This window comes from Phyllobates terribilis, unplaced genomic scaffold, assembly GCF_046119375.1.
Source record: "Phyllobates terribilis strain yellow unplaced genomic scaffold, ASM4611937v1 Scaffold_8__6_contigs__length_399053987, whole genome shotgun sequence".
NCBI lineage: Eukaryota > Metazoa > Chordata > Amphibia > Anura > Dendrobatidae > Phyllobates > Phyllobates terribilis.
Window position 1 is genome coordinate 251,993,806 of NW_027362768.1, and position 26,483 is coordinate 252,020,288.

Sequence of the window (26,483 nt, forward strand, 5' to 3'; positions counted from 1 at the left end):
TTATCAGACAGATCTGCTTCTTTCTCTGCCAGAATTTATCAGTCATTATCAAAATTCTCAATTCTGAGGTAAAATCTGTATTCAGTGAAGACACTTTCCCATTACTGAGATAAAAAAACCAGGCAATGTGAACTGAGGTCTAAGATGGTAGACATGCAAGAAATAGGAGCATGTTCACACTAGCAAAAAAGAAACAAAACCTACAAAAGACAAAAATATATCTCATACCCTACCATCATTATATATAAATGTAAAGCAAAGTTGCATAATAAATATAGGGTACTTAGTGAACTATTTTTGATCAAAAAAAGTATACAAGCCGTCCCACCAGCGGCAAGGTGACCCTAAATTGGGACGGTACCTATACTGCCTATATTAAAAACCTTACTGTATATCAAAGTTGAAGCAATGCATATAAAAGGGTAGACAAATAGGACCGGGTCCCAACTCCAGACCACCCAGGCCCGTGGTAAGCTACATATATACCAGTCAGCTCAACAAAGGGAATGCCACACCCTTAAATTGCACAGAATGCAAACAAGACAAAAAACCAGGCAATGTGAACTGAGGTCTAAGATGGTAGACATGCAAGAAATAGGAGCATGTTCACACTAGCAAAAAAGAAACAAAACCTACAAAAGACAAAAGACAAAAATATATCTCATACCCTACCATCATTATATATAAATGTAAAGCAAAGTTGCATAATAAATATAGGGTACTTAGTGAACTATTTTTGATCAAAAAAAGTATACAAGCCGTCCCACCAGCGGCAAGGTGACCCTAAATTGGGACGGTACCTATACTGCCTATATTAAAAACCTTACTGTATATCAAAGTTGAAGCAATGCATATAAAAGGGTAGACAAATAGGACCGGGTCCCAACTCCAGACCACCCAGGCCCGTGGTAAGCTACATATATACCAGTCAGCTCAACAAAGGGAATGCCACACCCTTAAATTGCACAGAATGCAAACAAGACAAAAAACCAGGCAATGTGAACTGAGGTCTAAGATGGTAGACATGCAAGAAATAGGAGCATGTTCACACTAGCAAAAAAGAAACAAAACCTACAAAAGACAAAAATATATCTCATACCCTACCATCATTATATATAAATGTAAAGCAAAGTTGCATAATAAATATAGGGTACTTAGTGAACTATTTTTGATCAAAAAAAGTATACAAGCCGTCCCACCAGCGGCAAGGTGACCCTAAATTGGGACGGTACCTATACTGCCTATATTAAAAACCTTACTGTATATCAAAATTGAAGCAATGCATAAAAAAGAACCGGGTCCCAACTCCAGACCACCCAGGCCCGTGGTAAGCTACATATATACCAGTCAGCTCAACAAAGGGAATGCCACACCCTTAAATTGCACAGAATGCAAACAAGACAAAAAACCAGGCAATGTGAACTGAGGTCTAAGATGGTAGACATGCAAGAAATAGGCAACTTTGCTTTACATTTATATATAATGATGGTAGGGTATGAGATATATTTTTGTCTTTTGTCTTTTGTAGGTTTAGTTTCTTTTTTGCTAGTGTGAACATGCTCCTATTTCTTGCATGTCTACCATCTTAGACCTCAGTTCACATTGCCTGGTTTTTTGTCTTGTTTGCATTCTGTGCAATTTAAGGGTGTGGCATTCCCTTTGTTGAGCTGACTGGTATATATGTAGCTTACCACGGGCCTGGGTGGTCTGGAGTTGGGACCCGGTCCAATTTGTCTACCCTTTTATATGCATTGCTTCAACTTTGATATACAGTAAGGTTTTTAATATAGGCAGTATAGGTACCGTCCCAATTTAGGGTCACCTTGCCGCTGGTGGGACGGCTTGTATACTTTTTTTGATCAAAAATAGTTCACTAAGTACCCTATATTTATTATGCAACTTTGCTTTACATTTATATATAATGATGGTAGGGTATGAGATATATTTTTGTCTTTTGTAGGTTTTGTTTCTTTTTTGCTAGTGTGAACATGCTCCTATTTCTTGCATGTCTACCATCTTAGACCTCAGTTCACATTGCCTGTTTTTTTGTCTTGTTTGCATTCTGTGCAATTTAAGGGTGTGGCATTCCCTTTGTTGAGCTGACTGGTATATATGTAGCTTACAACGGGCCTGGGTGGTCTGGAGTTGGGACCCGTTCCTATTTGTCTACCCTTTTATATGCATTGCTTCAACTTTGATATACAGTAAGGTTTTTAATATAGGCAGTATAGGTACCGTCCCAATTTAGGGTCACCTTGCCGCTGGTGGGACGGCTTGTATACTTTTTTTGATCAAAAATAGTTCACTAAGTACCCTATATTTATTATGCAACTTTGCTTTACATTTATATATAATGATGGTAGGGTATGAGATATATTTTTGTCTTTTGTCTTTTGTAGGTTTTGTTTCTTTTTTGCTAGTGTGAACATGCTCCTATTTCTTGCATGTCTACCATCTTAGACCTCAGTTCACATTGCCTGGTTTTTTGTCTTGTTTGCATTCTGTGCAATTTAAGGGTGTGGCATTCCCTTTGTTGAGCTGACTGGTATATATGTAGCTTACCACGGGCCTGGGTGGTCTGGAGTTGGGACCCGGTCCTATTTGTCTACCCTTTTATATGCATTGCTTCAACTTTGATATACAGTTAGGTTTTTAATATAGGCAGTATAGGTACCGTCCCAATTTAGGGTCACCTTGCCGCTGGTGGGACGGCTTGTATACTTTTTTTGATCAAAAATAGTTCACTAAGTACCCTATATTTATTATGCAACTTTGCTTTACATTTATATATAATGATGGTAGGGTATGAGATATATTTTTGTCTTTTGTTTCTTTTTTGCTAGTGTGAACATGCTCCTATTTCTTGCATGTCTACCATCTTAGACCTCAGTTCACATTGCCTGGTTTTTTGTCTTGTTTGCATTCTGTGCAATTTAAGGGTGTGGCATTCCCTTTGTTGAGCTGACTGGTATATATGTAGCTTACCACGGGCCTGGGTGGTCTGGAGTTGGGACCCGGTCCTATTTGTCTACCCTTTTATATGCATTGCTTCAACTTTGATATACAGTAAGGTTTTTAATATAGGCAGTATAGGTACCGTCCCAATTTAGGGTCACCTTGCCGCTGGTGGGACGGCTTGTATACTTTTTTTGATCAAAAATAGTTCACTAAGTACCCTATATTTATTATGCAACTTTGCTTTACATTTATATATAATGATGGTAGGGTATGAGATATATTTTTGTCTTTTGTCTTTTGTAGGTTTTGTTTCTTTTTTGCTAGTGTGAACATGCTCCTATTTCTTGCATGTCTACCATCTTAGACCTCAGTTCACATTGCCTGGTTTTTTGTCTTGTTTGCATTCTGTGCAATTTAAGGGTGTGGCATTCCCTTTGTTGAGCTGACTGGTATATATGTAGCTTACCACGGGCCTGGGTGGTCTGGAGTTGGGACCCGGTCCTATTTGTCTACCCTTTTATATGCATTGCTTCAACTTTGATATACAGTAAGGTTTTTAATATAGGCAGTATAGGTACCGTCCCAATTTAGGGTCACCTTGCCGCTGGTGGGACGGCTTGTATACTTTTTTTGATCAAAAATAGTTCACTAAGTACCCTATATTTATTATGCAACTTTGCTTTACATTTATATATAATGATGGTAGGGTATGAGATATATTTTTGTCTTTTGTCTTTTGTAGGTTTTGTTTCTTTTTTGCTAGTGTGAACATGCTCCTATTTCTTGCATGTCTACCATCTTAGACCTCAGTTCACATTGCCTGGTTTTTTGTCTTGTTTGCATTCTGTGCAATTTAAGGGTGTGGCATTCCCTTTGTTGAGCTGACTGGTATATATGTAGCTTACCACGGGCCTGGGTGGTCTGGAGTTGGGACCCGGTCCTATTTGTCTACCCTTTTATATGCATTGCTTCAACTTTGATATACAGTAAGGTTTTTAATATAGGCAGTATAGGTACCGTCCCAATTTAGGGTCACCTTGCCGCTGGTGGGACGGCTTGTATACTTTTTTTGATCAAAAATAGTTCACTAAGTACCCTATATTTATTATGCAACTTTGCTTTACATTTATATATAATGATGGTAGGGTATGAGATATTGTTATGCACACGCCCGGGCTAAGCGGCGTGTGCGTGTGATTGGTAGTGATTCCACTGGACCGTGCCGGAGAGTGAATGCCTGGAGGGGCGTGACTAAGTATTCACCCGATCCGACCAGGGTCGCACGACGGCATACGACGCCAGTGCACCAAGGAGGAACCGAGCAGAGGGACCAGGTGCTACTCCAGGACAGACCCCGGACACGGCTGTTGACCCACACAGGGGAATACAGGAACAGGCTGGTAGGCTGGCACACAGACTGGTGGGTATAGGCAGGCACGACTGGTATGCAGGCAGGCGGGTAAAGGCAAGCACAGCTAGAGTGCAGACAGGGAGGCACTAGCAGGTAGGAACACAGGCGGGATAGGACCCAGTACACACCGGGACTCAGGAACAATACAGGCAGAGGGTTACAGGCAAGCACAGCTAGAGTGCAGACAAGGCTGAGCAGGGAGGACAGGGCTCTGTTCACACGGAACAGACAGGAAGGGAAAGACAGAGCCAGATACTCACACAGTACTTGCAGAGACAACAAGCAGGAGTTAGGTACGAGTTCAGACTCTGCAGAAAAAGGAAGGGAACGGACATAGAGGCAAAACAGGTAAAGGACAGGAGAGAGTTCAGACTGGAACTGAGTGTACGGAGGAGACCGACACTGCAGAGGGATACAGGAGCGGGTCTGGGAATACGGCCCCCAGAGAGGCGGAACGAACAGGCAAGGAGCGTGTTCAGACAGGTCAGACAAGATACAGGAACGGGTCTAGGTAATCGGCCCCTAGAAGGCAGGAGGAACAGGCTAGGAGCGTGTTCAGACAGGACAGACAAGAGAACACAGAAAGGACTCAGTTCAGACACGGGAGCTGATACCGCAAGGCAGGAGACATACAGGACTCAGTTCAGACACGGGAACTGATACAAAAAGCAGGAGACAAGAGACGGGACCTGGAACCTTCAGAGTGCAAGCACACACTGAAGGAAACACTATGCTCAGGCAGGGATAGAAGGGAGCTGCTGAGCTATATACCAAGTGACAGACAGCAATAGGCTGAGGACGCACAAGGGGTGTGACCCACAGCAGGTACAAAAGGCAGGAAGTGATCGGGCGCCGCCCTTAAGCAGCAGAAACAGACACAAACAGACAGCATGGAGGGAAGCCAGAGAGACATTCTGGACAGGAGATCAAGTGCGCCCTCTTGCACAGTGGGAGATGGACCACCATGCAAGGACGCCGCCAGGTATGTTACAGTACCTCCCCCCTTACGCCCCCTCTTCTTCAGGCCTGCCAGAATCTTCCGCAGGGAATTCGAGGGCCAGTCGTTCACTGGGTTGGAGGGGGACAGAGACTTAAGGGTAATCTCTGCTTCGAGGTACATCTTGTCAAGCTCACAGGAAGAAATAGACGGGTTATCAGGTACATAATGAGGAAAAGTCACTGTCTCTTTGTTATCTGGTGATATCCCGGAGGATTCAGGAAACAACTGGAGGTCCTCCGCCGGGTCAGAAGAGTGCAGAGGCTCAGAGAAAACAACTGCTTCAGAGTACACTAGGTCGGACTCACTGGAGGAAGCAGGCGAGGTATCGGGTACCGAGTATAGGAAAGTCTCTGTCCATTCACCACCAGGTGGCACCCCGAAGGGTTCTGGAGACAGCTGGCGGACCTCCGCCTGGTCAGAGGGGTGTAGAGACTCACGGGTAACCTCTGCTTCAGAGTACACTAGGTCGGACTCACTGGAGGAAGCAGGCGAGGTATCGGGTACCGAGTATAGGAAAGTCTCTGTCCATTCACCACCAGGTGGCACCCCGAAGGGTTCTGGAGACAGCTGGCGGTCCTCCGCCTGGTCAGAGGGGTGTAGAGACTCACGGGTAACCTCTGCTTCAGAGTACACTAGGTCGGACTCACTGGACGAAGCAAGCGAGGTATCAGATCCAGGATATAGGAAAGTCTCTGTCCATTCACCACCAGGTGGCACCCCGAAGGATTCTGAACACAACTGGAGGTCCTCCGCCTGGTCGGAGGGGTGTAGAGACTCAGGAGTAACCTCTGCTTCGGAGTACACTAAGTTGGACTCACTGGACGAAGCGAGCGAGGTATCAGGTACAGAGTATAGGAGAGTCTCTGTCCTTTCGCTACCAGGTAGCACCCCGAAGGGTTCAGGAGACAACTGGAGGTCCTCCGCCTGGTCGGAGGGGTGTAGAGACTCGGAGGTAACTACCACTTTGGGGTACCCATTGTCAGGCTCACAGGACGAAGCGGACAAAGTATTGAGTACCGGGTGTAGAGAAGTCTCTCTCTATTTGTCATCGAGTGGTATCCCGGAGGGTTCAGGAGGCAACAGGGGATCCTCCGCCAGGTAGTAGAGGTGCACAGACTCTGAGGTAACCACAGCTTTGGAGCATCCTTGGACATGCACACCGGTTAAAGAGAAAGAAGCATCTGATGCCGGGTGCAGAAAGTTCTCCTGTGTGGAGTCTGGATGGGCAGAAGTCTCTTCGGCCAGGAGAACTGGTGCACTACCCACGCACATTACCCATTGGGGTTTCTCCGGGATACAGGGAGATGAAGCTTCAGTAGGGACTTCAAGGTTGGGGTCAGGAGGTCTCAGGGAGGACAGACCCTGGCGTGACGGCTTGCCTCTAAGTCTAGCACGTCTGGACTGCCTCTTGAGGTTGAGAGAAGTATTCCGGAAAGCGTAGTCACCCTGTGAGGATTCTGGGTGGGCAGTAGTCTCATTGGGCTGGAGGACTATTGCGCTACCCACACACATTACCCGTCGGGGCTGCTCCGGGATATTGGGAAGTGAAGCTTCAGCAGGGGCTTCAGAGTTAGGGTCCTCGAAGACCATACGAAAGGCCACCAGGAAGGCCTGCAGGTCAAGGATGACAGGATCCCATGCTTCCCATAGGGGGGTGACCCATTTCAAGGCATCACCCGCTAGGTAGTCAATCATAAAGGCCACTTTAGCCCAATCGGAAGGAAAATAGAGAGGGTAGGCCTTAAAGTGTAGCATGCATTGCTCCACAAATGCACGACACTGTCTTGGATCCCCATAGTAACGTGGCGGATCCGCAGGAACGAGAGCTGATAGATCCATCTGGACGGGTGCGTAATTCGCCTGGAACTCAGCTAAAGGGGGAAAAAAATTTATTTATTTATTTTAATGCATGTATTCGCTGGAAAAACTTCTCAAAGAGCGAAGGCCGTGGGGCTCAACGGGAACCATGGCCTGAGCATGCTGTTATGCACACGCCCGGGCTAAGCGGCGTGTGCGTGTGATTGGTAGTGATTCCACTGGACCGTGCCGGAGAGTGAATGCCTGGAGGGGCGTGACTAAGTATTCACCCGATCCGACCAGGGTCGCACGACGGCATACGACGCCAGTGCACCAAGGAGGAACCGAGCAGAGGGACCAGGTGCTACTCCAGGACAGACCCCGGACACGGCTGTTGACCCACACAGGGGAATACAGGAACAGGCTGGTAGGCTGGCACACAGACTGGTGGGTATAGGCAGGCACGACTGGTATGCAGGCAGGCGGGTATGCAGGCAGGGGGGTAAAGGCAAGCACAGCTAGAGTGCAGACAGGGAGGCACTAGCAGGTAGGAACACAGGCGGGATAGGACCCAGTACACACCGGGACTCAGGAACAATACAGGCAGAGGGTTACAGGCAAGCACAGCTAGAGTGCAGACAAGGCTGAGCAGGGAGGACAGGGCTCTGTTCACACGGAACAGACAGGAAGGGAAAGACAGAGCCAGATACTCACACAGTACTTGCAGAGACAACAAGCAGGAGTTAGGTACGAGTTCAGACTCTGCAGAAAAAGGAAGGGAACGGACATAGAGGCAAAACAGGTAAAGGACAGGAGAGAGTTCAGACTGGAACTGAGTGTACGGAGGAGACCGACACTGCAGAGGGATACAGGAGCGGGTCTGGGAATACGGCCCCCAGAGAGGCGGAACGAACAGGCAAGGAGCGTGTTCAGACAGGTCAGACAAGATACAGGAACGGGTCTAGGTAATCGGCCCCTAGAAGGCAGGAGGAACAGGCTAGGAGCGTGTTCAGACAGGACAGACAAGAGAACACAGAAAGGACTCAGTTCAGACACGGGAGCTGATACCACAAGGCAGGAGACATACAGGACTCAGTTCAGACACGGGAACTGATACAAAAAGCAGGAGACAAGAGACGGGACCTGGCACCTTCAGAGTGCAAGCACACACTGAAGGAAACACTATGCTCAGGCAGGGATAGAAGGGAGCTGCTGAGCTATATACCAAGTGACAGACAGCAATAGGCTGAGGACGCACAAGGGGTGTGACCCACAGCAGGTACAAAAGGCAGGAAGTGATCGGGCGCCGCCCTTAAGCAGCAGAAACAGACACAAACAGACAGCATGGAGGGAAGCCAGAGAGACATTCTGGACAGGAGATCAAGTGCGCCCTCTTGCACAGTGGGAGATGGACCACCATGCAAGGACGCCGCCAGGTATGTTACAGATATATTTTTGTCTTTTGTCTTTTGTAGGTTTTGTTTCTTTTTTGCTAGTGTGAACATGCTCCTATTTCTTGCATGTCTACCATCTTAGACCTCAGTTCACATTGCCTGGTTTTTTGTCTTGTTTGCATTCTGTGCAATTTAAGGGTGTGGCATTCCCTTTGTTGAGCTGACTGGTATATATGTAGCTTACCACGGGCCTGGGTGGTCTGGAGTTGGGACCCGGTCCTATTTGTCTACCCTTTTATATGCATTGCTTCAACTTTGATATACAGTAAGGTTTTTAATATAGGCAGTATAGGTACCGTCCCAATTTAGGGTCACCTTGCCGCTGGTGGGACGGCTTGTATACTTTTTTTGATCAAAAATAGTTCACTAAGTACCCTATATTTATTATGCAACTTTGCTTTACATTTATATATACCGTATATTCCGGCGTATAAGACGACTTTTGAAGACTGAAAAATCTTCTGTCTAGTCTGGGGTCGTCTTATACGCCGGTAATGCTTTTGAACTTTCAGAAATTGACATGCGGGGATACTCTGGGGGTGTTAATAAGCTGCCGTGGCCGTATCCCTGCCATGTCGGAGTTAATATAAGGTGGAGGGAGTTAAAATACGGCGGCGGTAGGTCCAGACAGTCAGCGCTTCTGTGCTGAAACTGACACATCGCTGCGTATTCCCAGCTCCGGACACAGCGCAGGGCTTCTGTGCCGACAGCTTTCACTTGTCACAGAAGCGCTGCGCTGTGTCCGGAGCAGGGAAGTTCGCATCGCTTCTGTGACAATATATGAAAAGCCGGCAATTCAGCAGCGGCATAAGCCGGCACCCGACAATTTAGAATAGAAAGAATAGAGCATCACACATAGATTAGATAGATAGAAACATGTCAGTCACATATATATGAAGTACAGTGACAGTATTGCTTACTGTACTTGTCATTTAGTGTAAAGGATTTATTAAAACAAATATTAGTGTTTTCATGCACCGTCTCTTTAAAAAAGCCGGCCGGCAATTCAGCATCTGTACCCGACAATTTATAACAGAAAGATAGAGCATCACACATAGATTAGATAGATAGAAACATGTCAGTCACATATATAAGAAGTACAGTGACAGTGCTGGTTACTGTACTTGTCATCTAGTGTTAAAATAACGGATTTATTTAAAAAAAAATTGGCGTGGGGTTCCCCTTAATTTTAGTCTCTAGCGGAGGTTAAGCAGACAGCTGGGGCAGATGTTTGAAGCCTGGGAAGGGGGTAATACCCACGGAGCTTCCCAGGCTACTAATATCAGCCCCCAGCTGAATACTTAGCCTTTACTAGCTATTAAAATGGGGGACCTACCCAAAAAAATGACGTGGGGTCCCCCCTAATTTAATAGCTAGCAAAGGCTAGGCAGACAGCTGGGGGCTGATATTAATAGCCCAGGAAGGGAGCCATGAATATTGTCCCCCTCCCAGGCTAGAAACACCAGCTGTCAGCCGCCCCAGAAATGGCGCATTCATAGGATGCGCCAATTCTGGCACTTGGCCTCGCTCTTCCACGCTGCCTTGGTGCGGTGGCAGGGGGTAATAGGGCTGGGGTTGATGTCAGCTTATAATGCCAGCTGACATCAAGCCCAGGTTAGTAATGGAGAGGCGTCTATAAGACACCCCCATTACTAACCCCATAGTAAAAGTTAAAAAAAACACAAACACCCAGAATAAAGTCCTTTAATTGAAATAAAGACACAATTCTTTATTGTTCTAAATTAAACCATACTTACCATCACGCCCATTCCAGCTGAAGCCAACGATCTCCTGCAATAAAAGAAAAATAATAAAGCAACCTCATCCTTACCTCTCCATGGTTCCCAGGACCGGTCCAGCTCTGCTACATTCACATGACAGGCTGGACCGCAGCAGAACGCTGCCATCCAGCCTGTCATCCCGCAGACACTGAGAAGCGCAGGCATGCTTGCGCTCTGCAGTGTCTGGCTGTGACGGCATCCAGATGAGCCGACAATGAACTCAGCTCACCTCCTGGACGTCCGTCACTGACAGCGTGGGAAACTTCTACTGCGCATGCGGGGAGCAGGAGAATTTTCCCACGCTGTCAGTGACGTGCATGAGGTGAGCCGAGTTCATTGGACATGATCTCGGCTCATCTGGATGCCGTCACAGTCAGACACTGAGGAGCACAAGCATGCCTGCGCTTCTCAGTGTCTGCGGGATGACAGGCTGGATGGCAGCGTTCTGCTACGGTCCAGCCTGTCATGTGAATGTAGCAGAGCTGGACCGGTCCTGGGAACCATGGAAAGGTAAGGATGAGGTTGCTTTATTATTTTACTTTTATTGCAGGAGATCGTTGGCTTCAGCTGGAATGGGCGTGATGGTAAGTATGGTTTAATTTAGAACATTAAAAAATTGTGTCTTTATTTCAATTAAAGGACTTTATTCTGGGTGTTGTGTTTTTTTTAATTACTTTACTAGAAATTCATGGCGGTCATGTCTAATATTGGCGTGACCCCATGAATTTCGGGCTTAGGGCCAGCTGATAATGCCAAGCTGGCCTTAACCCCTTTATTACCCAGTGAGCCACCGCACCAGGGCCCTGGATGAGTTGGGTACAGCGCCAGAAGATGGCGCTTCTATGAACGCGCCATTTTCCGGGGTGGCTGCGGACTGCAATTTGCAGCGGGGGGGGGGCCAGAAAGCTTGGGCCTCCCTGCGCTGCAGATTCCAGCCCCCAGCTGCCTAGTTGTACCTGGCTGGACACAAAAATAGGGCGAAGCCCCACGTCTTTTTTTTTTTAAATTATTTCATGAAATAATTAAAAAAAAAAGGGCTTCCCTATATTGTTGTGTCCGGCCAGGTACAAATAGGCAGCTGGTGGTTGGGGGCAGCCCGTTCCTGCCTGCTGTACCTGGCTGGACACAAAAATATGGCGAAGCCCACGTCAACATTTTTGGGAAAAATTAATTACAAAATTAATAATAATTTAGGGACTGCATCTTTATTAACCCCTCAATTGTCATTTAGTGTTAAAATAAAGGATTTTTTAAAAAGAAAATTGGCGTGGGATCCACCATCATTATAGTCTCTAGCGGAGGTTAAGCAGACGGCTGGGGCAGATGTTTGAAGTCTGGGAAGGGGGTAATACCCACGGAGCTTCCCAGGCTACTAATATCAGCCCCCAGCTGAATACCTAGCCTTTACTAGCTATTAGAATGGGGGACCCCCCCAAAAAATGACGTGGGGTCCCCCCTATTTTAATATGTTTATGAGTGACAGTTTTCCTGCTATATACCTGCATGTCATAAGAATTTAAATTAAAAAAGGACCATGTTAAATTCAAATCTGTTTTTTTTTAATTTTTACCGGTGTTTGGTATGCGTTGGAAAAGGGGTAGTCTTATACGGTGAATATATCCTAAACTCTATATTTTAACAGGAAAGTAGGGGGGTCGTCTTATACACCAGGTCGTCTTATACGCCGGAATATACGGTAATGATGGTAGGGTATGAGATATATTTTTGTCTTTTGTAGGTTCCATTACTGAGATAGAAGATGACAGAGACTACTGATGAGATTCTATGTAGATGGACAGAGGAAGGAACTACAGACAGAGCTGCTCCCTCCTATCTACATAGAGTCTCATCAGTAACACCTGCCATCTCTTATCTCAGTAATGGGAAAGTCTGTCTTCACTGAATACAGATGTAGCCCCTGCCCCCTCCCTCAAATGAAGCATCATCAGTGACACTCATTTCAGGGGCTGTGCTAGTCCCTGTGCGATGTGCACAATGACAGCACGCTCTATCGCCAACTTAGATCAACAGAGACAAGCTGGTAACAGAGCGCACTGTCAGCGTGCGTTGTCAGAATACCCGGCGTGCAGAGACCAGCGCCACCCCAGCAAATGCCACGTGACAATTGTAACATGCATTTCTATTCAGCCCGTCCCCTTTAGTCTGATAACCCTAAATAAAATCTTGAGTGACCAATTTTCTTTCAAAAGTCACATAATTAGTAAATTGAGTTCACTCATGTGTAATTTATTGTCAATATAACTACAGCTGTTCTGTGAACGCCTCAGAGGTTTGTTTGAAAAAGTAGAGCAAAGTTTATTCTACTTTGTGGTCTCACTTGACCAGAGCACCTTCTTCCACATGTTAGCTGTGTTCCCTACATGGCTTTTTACAAACTGCAAATCGGAATTCTTATGGCTTGCTTTCAAAAATGGCTTACTTCTTGCCGCTATTTCATAAAAGCCAGATTTGTGGAGTACATAAGTAATAGTTGTCCTGTGGACAGATTGTCCCACCTGAGCTGTGGATCTCTGCAGCTCCTCCGCTGGTTCTCCAATTAATGCTCCCCTTGCTTGAGATATCAGTTAAGGTGGAAAGCCATGCTTTGGTAGGCTTGAAGTTGTGCCATACTCCTTCCATTTTTGGATGATGGATTGTTGCTGTTTTTTTGTTTTTGTTTTATAAACTAACCCTGCTTTACTTTTCTCTACAACTTTATCCCTGACTTGTCTGGTGTATTCCTTGGTTTTCATGATGCTGTTTGATGCCTAATGTTCTCATACAAACCTCTACAGAACAGCTGTAGTTATACTGAGAATAAATTACACACAGGTGGACTAAATGTACTAATTTTGTGAATTCTTGAGGCAATTGGACACTCAGGATTTTATTTAGGGGTATAAATACGCGTCATAACTTTCAGATTTATATTTGTTTAAATATTTAGAAAACCATGTATCATTTCCCTTACACCAACAAAGTAGCAAGTATTTGTGAAGTGTATCACATAAAATTTAAGTTTGTTAGTGTAACGTGAAAAAATGTGGATATATGAATGATACTGTATGTATATACAGTGCCTTGAAAAAGTATTCACACCCCGTGAACTTTTCCACATTTTCATACATTATATGTATATATAATACATACACACATTATATAGATGAATAGCTGACACAATCATGTGCAACCATATACTGATATTCATACACATAAGTACTATGGAAAAAGGTATGGGGGACACACCTATTAAACATTAAATTGTGGCTTTTCATTCAGTCCTATTGCCACAGGTGTACAAAAACCAGCACCTCAATATGTACTCTGCCTTTAGAAATATTTGTGAAAGAATGGGTTATACTAAACAGCTGACTGAAAATGATAGCAGTGTTTGACCTCAAAAATGTTTTTCTGGATGAATGGGCAAAAATTCCCACAGACACTCTAAAAATCTTGTAGAAAGCCTTCCCAGAAGAGTGGAAATGGTTATAGCTGCAATGTTGAGAACAACTACGTATTAGTCATAAAAGATCCTGTAGGTGTAATGTGTAGGAGCATATAATACTTTTCTCTTCACCCATGACAGCACACCTTGAGAGAGGGATCCACCCCACCAAGGACAGGAAACCGTCTGAAATAAAAGGGCGGCACCTCTCCCTCGCTTCAGTTGTTTTCCTGTCCTTGATGGGAACCTGTCTGTTTTTTGAAAGGGAAGAAGAAAGAAGCAAAGAAGGTGTCTCTCTTACCTGGCCCTGTCCCGGTTGCGGAAGAGCAGGCTCCGGCCTGTGAGCCAGCCTTCAGGGACCGGAGGTGCAGTCCACAGCTCCCTGGATGCTGCGGCCGTGCGGGCTCAGGCGGTGAGGAGGGCTCCGGCTCTCCGCAGACCGCTGCGCCGCCCTCTCCCTGCCGTCCATCGGAGCTCCACGCTGGCCGCATGCGTGGAGCGGCATCTTCTAGGTATGACGCAGCCCCTGACATCACGGCGCGGGGCACGCTGTGAGGGGCATGCCGAATGATGTCGGGGGCGAGTTCCGGTATCAAGATGCTGGCGCCCTGTGAACGCTCACCGGCCGGTTAATGAAGCCTCGGCCGGAGGGTGCGAGGAGCGGGGAGGGCCCATAAACCAGTGGAGGAACTGGATGGCACCAGACCCTAATTAAAGGTGGGTAAGAAAGGTCAGCGCTGCTCATGCTCCAGCCCCATAGTCTTGGAAAGCCATGGCAGACCAGGACAGCCAGGAGGAGCAGCAGCAGCTGACACGCCCACCTCAGCAGCGACAGCAGCAGTGTCAGCAGAAAAAGCAGGCTGACGCCCCACAAAAGAACAGTCGCTCAAGCAACCGCAGCAGTATACGCAGAAGCAAGGTCTCGGACGTCTTGGTGCCATTCTGAAGGGATTCTTCTCATATCCCGCCACAACCTTCAAATCCGGTACGCTTTAGTGACTTCAGGGGTGAGTGAGCTTCGTGAATGTCACCTGATTTTAATAGAGGGTTTTTTCTTATGTGCTTAACCCCTAGGAGCCCGTGAAGAATAGCTCCAAAAAGAAACACAGAATGTTTGCCTTATGCCAGATACCCCTACCTGTAGAGTGGCAGAAGGATCTGTGTTCAGCCTATATTGAGAGAACGCCGGATTTTGCCAGTAATCTCAGGTCTATGGTCCGCTCTGAGATTCGCCGTTCCCTGAAGGGGTTGGTTAGAAAGAAAAGAAGGTCCCATACGGAAATCTCCTCTAGTTATGATTCTTCCTCTCAGTCAGAGCCTCAGGCTCTTAGTGATTCCTCATCCTCTTCCTCTTCGGATAGTGACTGTGGTAGGTCCTGCTTTCCTGTTGAGGACACCCACAAGCTGGTTAAGGTCATCAGATCCACCATGGGGCTGAAAGAGGAAAGGGCAACTAAAACCTTAGAGGATATGATGTTTGAAGCATTGGAGGAGAAAAAGAGGCGCACATTCCCGGTTAACCCTAAGATCCAGGCCCTTATCGATCGGGAATGGTAGAAGCCTGAAAGATTGGGGGCATTACCTTCTTCCTCTAAAAGGAAATACCCCTTTGAGGATAAGGATTCGGAGTCCTGGGACAAAATTCCCAAACTGGGTGGCGCTGTGGCTCGATCCTCTAGGAAATCTTCCTTGCCATTGGAGGACTCGGGCGTCCTTAGAGATGCTCTAGATAAGAAAGTAGACTCCTTCCTGCGTCATGTGTGTGTCATGCGTGGGCCTTAAACCAGCTGTAGCGGGCACATGTGTAGCCAGGTCATTAATGGTCTGGTTACAGCTACTGGAAGAGCAGATTAGAGAGAAGAAATCCTAGGGATAGAATCCTGACTAATTTACCCCTAATACAGGCAGTTTCGGCCTTCCTGGCTGATAGTCTGACTGAGTCTGCCGAAGTATCAGCCAGGAAGGCAAACCTGTCGAATACAGCCAGACAAGCCTTATGGCTCAAGGGCTGTCCGGGAGACTTGCAGTCAAAGCATAAGTTATGCTCTCTCCCATGCGATGGCAAGTTCCTTTTTGGCCAAAAATTGGACGATGTGCTAGAAAAAGCAGGCGACAGGAAAAGAGGCTTTCCATGTTTCTCAGGAGATACAAGTAAATTTTATTTTCAGAGGAGAAAATTTAACCAGGGTCGACTGCCCAGTGATAAGAAGAGATGGGACCCATATTCCACCCCCCTCCCCCCCCAGTTTTTTCACGCCTTGAGTGTGCACTAGTTGGGTGCTTTGTGTGTGATGTAGGTGTTGGTTCTTTGCCTAGCATTTTACCTGGAGGTCCTCTCAATGCTCTAATCAACTAAAGCAAGGGAGAGGTGCCGCCCCTTTACTTCAGACGGTTTCCTGTCCTTAGTGGGGCGGATCCCTCTCTCAAGGTGTGCGTTCATGGGTTCTGGAAAAAACAGCTACCGGTAAGTAACCTTGGTGTTTTGACCATATAATCAGGTCTGTATTTGCCACTAGGCACCAGAGGCACCGGAGCAGGTAAGCGCTCACAGAGCTGAAGACGCAGCCTGTGAGGGGTGGGAAGCTGTATGGAGAACCTGGGGAGGGGGGGGGGGATGTATGGAGAACCTGGGGAGTGGGGGGATAAGCTGTATGGAGAAACTGGGGAACCTAGGGAGGGGGGGAACTGTATAGAGAACCTGGGGAGGGGGGAAGCAGTATGGAGAACCTAGGGAGGGGGGGAGCAGTATGGAGAACCTAGGGAGGGGAAGGAGCCATATGGAGAACCTGGGAGAAAGGGGAAGCTGTATGGAGAACCTGGGGAAGGGAAGCTGTATGGAGAAACAGGGGAACCTAGGGAGGAGGGGGAGCTGTATGGAGAACCTCGGGAGGGGGGGGAGCTGTATGGAGAACCTGGGGAGGGGGGGGGAGCTGTATGGAGAACCTGGGGAGGGGGGGGGCTGTATGGAGAACCTGGGGAGGGGGGGGGGAGCTGTATGGAGAACCTGGGGAGTGGGGGGGCTGTATGGAGAACCTGGGGAGGGGGGGGGGGGCTGTATGGAGAACCTGGGGAGTGGGGGGAGAAGCTGTATGGGGAACCTGGGGAGATGGGGGGAGAAGCTGTATGGAGAACCTGGGAGGAAGGGGAAGCGTACGGAGAACCTGGGGGGGGGATTTATGGAGAACCTGGGGTTTAGGGGGAGAAGCTGTATGGAGAACCTGGGGAGGGGAGGGAGCTGCATGGAGAACCTTGGGGGGGGGGGAGCTGTATGGAGAACCTGGGAGGGGGGGGTGGGAGTCGTATGAAGAACCTGGGGAGGGGGGGAGCCGTATGGAAAACCTGGGGAGGGGGGGAAACCGTATGAAGAACCTGGGGAGGGGGGGAAACCGTATGAAGAACCTGGGGAGGGGGGGAAACCGTATGAAGAACCTGGGGAGGGGGGGGGGAAGCCGTATGGAGAACCTGGGGAGGGGGGGAAACCGTATGAAAAACCTGGGGAGGGGGTTGAAGCCGTATGGAGAACCTGGGGAACCTAGAGAGGGGAGGAGCTATATGGAGAACCTAGGGATGGGGGTGGGGGGAGCTGTATGGAGAACCTGGGGAGCTGTATGGAGAACCTGGGGAGAAGCTGTATGGAGAACCTGTGGAGAAGCTGTATGGAGAACCTGGGAGGAAGGGGAAGCTGTATGGAGAAACTGGGGAACCTAGGGAGGGGGGGAGCTGTATGGAGAACCTGGGGAGGTGGGGGGGGGGTGTATAGAGAGCCTGGGGAGTGGGGGGAGAAGCTGTATGGAGAACCTGGGAGGAAGGAGAAGCTGTATGGTGAAATTGAGGAACCTAGGGAGGGGGGGCTGTATGGAGAACCTGAGGGGGGGCTGTATGGAGAACCTGGGGGAGGGGGGAGCAGTATGGAGAACCTGGGGGAGCTGTATGGAGAACCTGGGGAGGAGGGGAGCTGTATGGAGAACCTAGGGAGTGGGGGGAGAAGCTGTATGGAGAAACTGGGGAACCTAGGGAGGGGGGTGGAAGCCGTATGGAGAACCTGGGGAGGTGGGGAGATGTATGGAGAACCTGGGGAGTAGAGGGAGAAGCTGTATGGAGAACCTGAGAGGAAGGAGAAGCTGTATGGAGAAACTGGGGAACCTAGGGAGGGGGGGGGCTGTATGGAGAACCAGAGGAGGGGGGGGGGATCTGTAGGGAGAACCTGGGGGAGCTGTATGGAGAACCTGGGGGAGCTGTATGGAGAACCTGGGGGAGCTGTATGGAGAACCTGGGGGAGGTGGGAGTAGCTGTATTGAGAACCTAGGGAGGGGGGAGCTGTATGGAGAAGCTGGGGAGGGTGGGGGGGAGATGTATGGAGAAGCTGGGGAGGGTGTGGGGGGGGAGCTGTATGGAGAAGCTGGGGAGGGTGGGGGGGAGCTGTATGGAAAAGCTGGGGAGGGTGGGGGGGAGCTGTATGGAGAAGCTGGGGAGGGTGGCTGTATGGAGAAGCTGGGGAGGGTGGGGGGAGCTGTATGGAGAAGCTGGGGAGGGAGCTGTATGGAGAAGCTGCGGAGGGTGGGGGGGGAGCTGTATGGAGAAGCTGGGGAGGGTGGGGGGGGGGGGCTGTATGGAGAACCTGGGGAGGGTTGGGGGGAGCTGTATGGAGAACCTGGGGAGGGTGGGGGGAAGCTGTATGGAGAACCTAGGGAAAGATTGGGGGGAGGGGAGGGGGGTGGAGTATGCATATTTTCACATGACCACCGTTCCCAGCGCTGACACAGTTAAATCCTCACAGCAAGCAGTGCATGCGCTGGGAGGATTCACAACTCTGTAGTCACATAGTGACTGCAGATTTGTTGTTTTAAACCAGACAACCCTTTTATTGCTCTTTTAAGGGGTTGTTTCAAGCTGGAAAGTTATCCCCTATCCTCAGGTATCCTCCGAAAACTGGAGCAGAGGTCGATCATCTGCAATACCGCTCTATTCATTCTTATTGAGAGTGCCGGAGATTGGAGAGCGTAGCACTCTGCTCATCTTTGATGTTCCCATTACAATGAATGAAGAAGTAGTGCGGATGTCTCTGCTCCATTCAACTGGGGCTCTTCAGATCCCTGGTTCTCAGGATCGGTGGAAAACACGGCAGTTGGACCCCAGTGATCGGAAAATAATTCCCTATCTCGCGGATAGGGAATAACTTTCAAACTTGAGATATCTGCTTACAATTGTATTGGGGTGACCTGACACTACAATTGATTGCTGTACTAAACTTGGCAATGTATTCATGTACTGATGGAGGTTCTGATGATGTTTACTGCACAGATGGTGGTTCTGATGAGGTTTTACTGTACTGACAGAGGTTCTGGTGATGAATTACTGTACTGACTGGGGTTGTGGTGATGTATTATGGTACTGACTGGTTCTGGTGATTTATTACTGTACTGACGGAGATTCTGATGATGTATTACAGTACTGACAGGTTCTCTTGATGTTTTACTGCACTGGCGGTGATTCTGGTGATGTTTTACTGCATCGACTGTGGTTTTGGTGATGTATTACTGTATTGACCGTGGTTATGATGATGTTTTACTGCACTGATGGAGATACTGGTGATGTATTACTGTACTGACTGTGGTTGTGGTGATGCATTACTGTACTGACTGGTTCTGGTGATGTATTACTGTATTGACAATGGTTCTGGTGATGTTTACAACATTTACATGAATACATCACCAGAACTACCGTTAGTACAGTAAACATCACCAGAACTATCATCAATACATGACTACATCACCAGAACCACCGTTAATACAGTAATCTTTAATTTATGAGACTTGATACTAAAACATTATAAGGTCAGTGTGCTGGACTAAAAATACAACTGTTTGAATGTCTGTCAGCTGAACAAGAAATTGATTAAAGTCCCCATACACTACAGACAGCTGTCCGATCGTTCAGGCCAGCAGCTATCTTGCCCCGGTCTCCCATATACAGGATCACTCACTCTGAGACTAGCGTTCCTCTGTTCCGTATGAGAGCCGCTGTTAGACATCTCTGACAGCAGTTTATCACTTACAGAACAATAAAATCTACCGTCCGAAATTGGATATGCTGGATTCTCATCTCCCCTTAACTACTATCTGAAGGGTATGGGCACACAACTTATTTTAGACTTCTGCGAATCCGTGGAGTTTTTGAGATGGAAGACGCTTCAGTACACATAATCGTCATTTTGTCCCGAAGTAACTTTGCTTCTTTTTGGTCGTCTTTTCCGACAAATTTTAGCCATCAGTTTTTGTTTATTTATTTTTTTCTTAAATGGACCAGTCACTTATTTTATCCACTTCATGTCTTAGAAAACCTGAAGTGGTTAAAAAAAAACCTCAAAAAAAGACTGAACATATGAACAGAGAGCTGTTTTTACAGTGAGTTAATTCCTTTTAGCATATATTTAGCATTTTTTCAGGCAGGTTACAGAGTGGATCTGCCAGAAAAAAAAACGCTGTGTGCACATACCCTTAGTCTGACTGATTAGTAGACGGCGTGACCACTTAAAGTGGCAGCATGAATGAGAAATACGGCCATGCATATAATGTCATACACACATATCTATGCAATTGCATATACATACCACATAGCCTTTCCGAGAAGCACAAACTCATGCAAATATTCATTCCCATTTGTACAGTGGGACATTTCAGGACTTAGGTCAAATGTGATGACAAATTCCCTTTATCTAAACTATTAATACCGGCATACAGGTTGTAGACGGCTGAGGACAGTGATACCTGTATGCCTCATATCAGATGTCTTGTTGTTGAGAAATCATCTTTTATCTCTTTATATAAATGCCCTCTTCCAGGCTATGGGGAAAATGCTGCCCGGAAGATACCACTGCCTCCAGAGATTGTTATACATGTTGGGGGAGTTACCAGTGTGATGTGTAATGGCCGCTCTCTGCAGAGCTGTGTGTGATTATACCGGACACATCTGCAGGTGAAAGCTCACCTTCACCTTCCATCTCACAGGCAGACAATGTGTAATATTCTTACAATACAGCAGAGCTGAGACAGAAGCAAAAAATGTGTTTGCAAGATGACAAATATCACTTCTGTGTTTGTTACTAGTCTCACACTGGTAACTGCCCTACATGTAAAATAATCTCTGGAGGCAGAGTTATCTTCTGGGCAGCGTGATCCCACATCCTGGAAGAGGTCATTTATATAAAGTGATAAAAGAGGATTTCTCAACAAGACATCAGATATGAGGCATACAGGGATCACTCTCCTCAGCAGTCTATAACCTGTATGCCCATATTAATGGTGTAAATAGATCAAATGTGGCTCCTGACTGTGATTCAGCTGCTTCTGCTGATGTCGCATCAACAGAGAGGCAGCTTCTTTTACGCCCTGCTCTGTTAAAGAGGTGGGACTGCCGGCGTCATGCTGACTGACAACCAGTTCCCCGCTGCCTAACTGGCGTTGTCGGCTGTCAATCAGCATAACGTTGGCAATGACGCCCCGTCGACAGAGCAGAAGAAAAAGAGCTCCTTTGTTGACAGGGGGCATCTGAATCACCGGCAGGAGCAGTAAAATGACCACTTTGTGCCAGAGCCGGGTAGAACAGACAGGTAGTTGCCTCTATTAGTAAAAAAACAAAACAAACAAAACAGGTAGGTAGTTGCCATGTGTCAAAAAGTCCCAGACCACCCCTTTAAAGGCGTGGTCTTCGGTAGCCTACCTTATGGTCCAATGTGCAGGTTCTCTATACCAGTTATTAATGCACCTCCAGTGTTTCATGCAGAATGATCCACAAAATGTCAAATCAAGCCCACACACACCTCATGTGATAATATTAATATGGGATTAATATTAAATGCCTATTATTACATGATGATCGGGATGACTAATGTTACAGAGTTAGAATTCATGCACATAGCAGAGCCCTACTCATGCAGCATGTATCTGGCTCCTCCAAGAGAAGCAATGTCAGCATATCTCAATACATCTGCTATCTTTAAAGCCACTTTAACATTACTAAATGCATATTTTTATAGCCGGTATTGAGCTGATGTACATGTCTGCTGCTCAAGTAGATGGATTAAATATCCTGTCTTTACAAAAGAGTTTTTAGCATGTTTAGTTGCCTTATTTTTATATATTGTCACATGGTAGAGTTCCTTTATATGAAATCTAATGTTTCTACCAACCTGCAGTATGAGCGATTTACTGTCCTCCCCATGTGGGATGTTTGGCCTGTTAACTGCGAGGACCAACTGTGCTTCACATAAGCCACTGCTTTTACTTCCATCCTTTTTACATGTTGAACTTATGAAGAGTTGTGACTTTTGCAGGTTGGCAGTTTCTGGCTTTAGTGTTGCTCTTGTAGTTGAGATTTCCATACATCCACTGGAATCAGAAGTAACTTGGCCAATTTCTTGTTTTACTTGCGCAATTAAAGTCTGGTGATCATCAGACAGATGAGGCGGCTGTGTTCTTTTCTCCTGTTGAAGCTGTTGTTTTAGTCTTTCTACTAATTCTTGTTTTTGTTTCAACCTCCTAGTTAGCTCTTCAATCTGCCTGTCTTTCTCTTGTAGCATGTCATCTTTGTCTTTGACATCTGTAGAGGATTTTTCTATGACTGGTGCTGGAGATGGTAAGAAGATAAGTTGTGTGACAGGAGAAGAAACCACTTCTGCAGAAGAGTCTCCAGCAGGGGGCACATCCTCTGCACTAGCCACAGAAACTTCTGAGGGGCAAGGAGAACATGGTGGGGTGGTGGAACTGAATCCACATAAGCTAAATGGTTCTGCCACTAAGGGAGAGGTGCAAACATTAGGCTTTCTTGATACCACTTCACTTGGCTTAGGCTGCTGAACAGAGACCGGCTTTAGATGGGCAGGATCAGTGCAAAGCTCTTGTGTTGCTTTAAGTCTTTCGATGAGGTCAACCTTTGTCCCAGACACATGGAGACCACGCAGCTTTAATTCTTGCTTTAACTCTGCTACCTGATTATAGTCAACACAAAGGAGAATCAGAACAGATCACATAAGTAATATATGTAATAAATAACAAAAATATAGTCTGACTAATGCCACATGTACATTATAATACATGTTTATATATACAGATGAATTGCACATTCATATCAGCGGACTGTTACAGCACAGTGATAGTCCTCACATCAGAGCTCTGCTCACAACCGTACTTGGAGAAGTCTGCTCCATTATACAACTAAAATCCAGCTCTAACAGCCCACCTGTCACCCAAAGGCTCCCCATGTTACATTTAATCTCTGTAGGTTTAAAAAACAATCTTACACGCTATTCAAGATAGGTTTTTTTTTTGCAGTATACGGATCCATTAGTAAATATGGTGTTCTTTTGGACTCTGGCTGCTGCTGCCGCCGCCTTGGAGATACTAGGTAGTCCAAAGAACTGTGTGCCCACGATGCGTTTTTTAAGCGTTTCAGCAGCGGCAAAAACGCTGCAGAAACGCTTAAAAAACGCATGGTAGAAGGCCTGCCATGTTCCCCAATGATAATCCGCATGTGCTGTGCGCATGCTGCGGAAATTTCCGCTGCGGATTATCATTGCGGGAAAAAAACACAGCACTACCAATTATTTTGCGGAAGTGCTGCGTTTTCTCCGCCATTCACTTGCATTGAAACGCATGGATTACGCATTACTGTATATGTACATGCGGAATCCATGCGTTTCAATGTGCGGATGGTACCCGGGTCTAGAGGACAGGAGACTCTCCTCCGGACCCGGGTACCATAGTATCTGTAAAAAAAAAAAAGAATAAAATAAAAAATAAATGTTATATTTACCTTCTGACGGCCCCCGCTGCGCTCGTCCTCCCTTGCCAGCAGATCGTGGTGGACTGAAGGACCTGCGCTGACGTCATAGTCATGTGACGGAAGGTCCTTCAGTGTAGTGTACCGCAATCTGCCGGCAAGCCAGGACAGAGCGAAGCAAGACTGCTGGGCCCATCAAAAGGTAAGTATAGATTTATTTTTTTTATTTTTAACCATTCTTTATGGTCACACTATATAAATCCATGCCAGTTGCATGGATTTATATAGTGTGACCAAGTTTACAAGCACTTTCCAAGTGATGCTAAAATCGCTTGAAAAGCGCTTGTCAACAAGCATGCGGAAATGCATGTGAAGAACGCTTCATATCCGCTTGTCCCTGGCAGGAAAAACGCATGTACAATCCGCATGCGTTTTTTTCTGCCAGGGAGATGCAGAAACGCTCAGGAAAAATCTGCATCGTACTGCGATCGGTCTCCAGCAGTTTGTGACCTGCTGCATTGCTCCAGCGGAGCTGGAAGTCACTTTTCAATGCAAGACTATGAGAACCAGATCAAGGCTCTCATAGACTTACACTGAAAGCTTGTGACCGTTACTTCTGGTCCGTCAGAAGTTGCGCTCACAAGATGGAGCCGCGGGACGGCACTGGGAAGACCTGAAGACGGCGGGTGACGAGTATAATATTTGTTGATGGGACATTACGTTAGTAGCCCCACTCCAGTGCTGCAATAAAAGAAGAAAACACTGGAGTGGTGCTTTAAATTGTTATCTCGACCATCTTCCTTAGTACTTTGTTCTTCCTGCGGCTACTCCAACCTTCCTTCTGCATTTTAGGATCATGCAGACGTTTTCTCAAAGCAAAAGGCTAAACCTCCGTTGCCTCACCAGCCATATGACAGCCCTATTCTACATGTCCCAGTAAATGAACATCCTCCTAAAGGAAGAGTGCATCTTCGGTCTCTTCTGGTGACTGAAGCTATGTCCACCATCATTAAAAGAGAATTTGGAGAGGGGCTACATTCAAAAGTATACATAATCGGTTGGAGTAAGTTTTTTTACATTAAGCGTAAATAAAATCACCATGAAAAACCATTATGAATTGCGTCATATGCAAGAACTGTTTGATTGGGCATTCAATACCTGTGATAGTCATTAGGAATATTTAGTCAAGCCTTTTGACCTATGTAACACGCTAGCTGCATTCAAACATTTTGTGAATTAAATCTTCTGTGATGTCTTTTATCATTATATCCTCATCTACCTTTGTGACATCTTAAAGAGGTTTCCCAGTTTTAGAAAATCCCTGCTGCATTTTTTAAAAAAACAAAAAACAAAACTTTCCTTTACTCATCCTCCCAAGGTCCAGTGCTGAATCCCATCCACAGTTCCTGGTGTCTGTTATGGTCCATAGTGCTTACATCACGTAGACAGCACTGCAACCAATCAATGACTTCAGCAGCTTGTGTCATTAACTTGGGCCGAGCTGCAACACTGTCGACATAACATCAGTGCTGCAGACAATAACAGACACTGGGCGCAGTGGTGGAGAACCAGCAATGGACCCCGGAAGGGTGAGTAAAGAGTAGTTGATTATGTTAAAACAAGCTGCGTCTGGAGTTCAGGGACTCTCCAAAACTGTAAATCACATTTAAATCTCTTCCTAAGGTGTGGACAATGTCCGTATGTCCACTTGGTGTTAAGACGACTGCGACAAAATCATCTCTGCCAAACCTGAAAAATGCCTCTGAACTTCCTGAATTGCTATTCCTGGGATACATCATTGATTGACACAGAGAAAGTTTATTTTATTCTGGATCATAGATTTCTTGGCATTGACAACTATTAGTAGCAGTTCATCAAGAATTACCTCAAATCATGGACTCTCTTAAGGCCCTCACTAGAAAGAGTATCAAGACTCAGACTGACCAGACTCAATGACGCAAGCCTTTAAAAGGAACCTGGCATGTAAAAAAGGCGGTTAACCAGCAGTTATGGGGTTAATCTGCAGGTTAACAGTGTTCAGAAGCCGTGCGGCCGCCGCACTGAAAGCTCGGCTACAGGGAGGAAATTCTTTTCAGTCATCCCAGCAGCCTCCGGCTTTCAGTCATAGGGGAATGGCATCAGTAACTCCTCTGCACATAGTGAGTGGCAGCTATAACCACGTCCTGGCACTGACTGATAGTCTTCTCAAAGAAATAAAGAATCAGAGCCGGCTAACACCACAAGAGATTATTTCTTTGTATCACTAGTTTCGGTGGCAGGAGTTTTAACTGTATGTCCAAATGAAAAACTAATGATACTTAATGTTTACCGTACCTTCATGTCATCCAAATTGCTTGGCAGAGGACCTGTTTTTATTGCAGGAATTGGCGTAATGTTGTTTTGTTTAAATCCCACAGGTGCACTATGAGTGGAGATGCTGACTGTAGGTAAAGCGCGCACAGCAGTGGCAGTACTCACAGCAGTGGCTGGCTGGTCAAGCAGTGGCCTAGTAATAATGGGGACAAAGTATAATCCGGTTAGAAAAACGAAGCATAGAGCAACCTTACCTATGATACCAATACCATTTAACTCCGTTATTAAAGGAACATATTCAGTCGCAATACACAATATCTATGAAAGCACTTCTGTCATGTCTCCACATGATGGCAGCATATGCAACCTTACTAAGCATAAGATTTCTATTTATTCAGTATTTTCAGATAAAAAGCTGAGGAAATGCTCCCAGGACTCAAAGGAGTCTGGCTATCTCCTCTACAGAAAGTGATTGATATCTGCAAAGCTCCACCAATACCACGCTATCCAATGCTACTCAGAACGTGTTACATAGAAGACCTAACAG

General features: G+C 46.5%; 1 protein-coding gene across 3 annotated transcripts in view; it reads right to left on the reverse strand.

Annotated features, from left to right (window-relative positions):
- Positions 1 to 26,483, reverse strand: part of MRTFA (myocardin related transcription factor A) — a 129,169-nt gene that overhangs the window by 16,847 nt on the left and 85,839 nt on the right. For all 3 annotated transcript variants that reach the window (XM_073644167.1, XM_073644169.1, XM_073644170.1), the window contains 2 exons: positions 25,958 to 26,129; positions 22,035 to 22,832 (listed from right to left, as the gene is read on the reverse strand). In XM_073644167.1, coding sequence (XP_073500268.1) covers positions 22,035 to 22,832; positions 25,958 to 26,129 — 970 coding nt within the window. The remainder of the gene's footprint in view (positions 1 to 22,034; positions 22,833 to 25,957; positions 26,130 to 26,483) is intronic.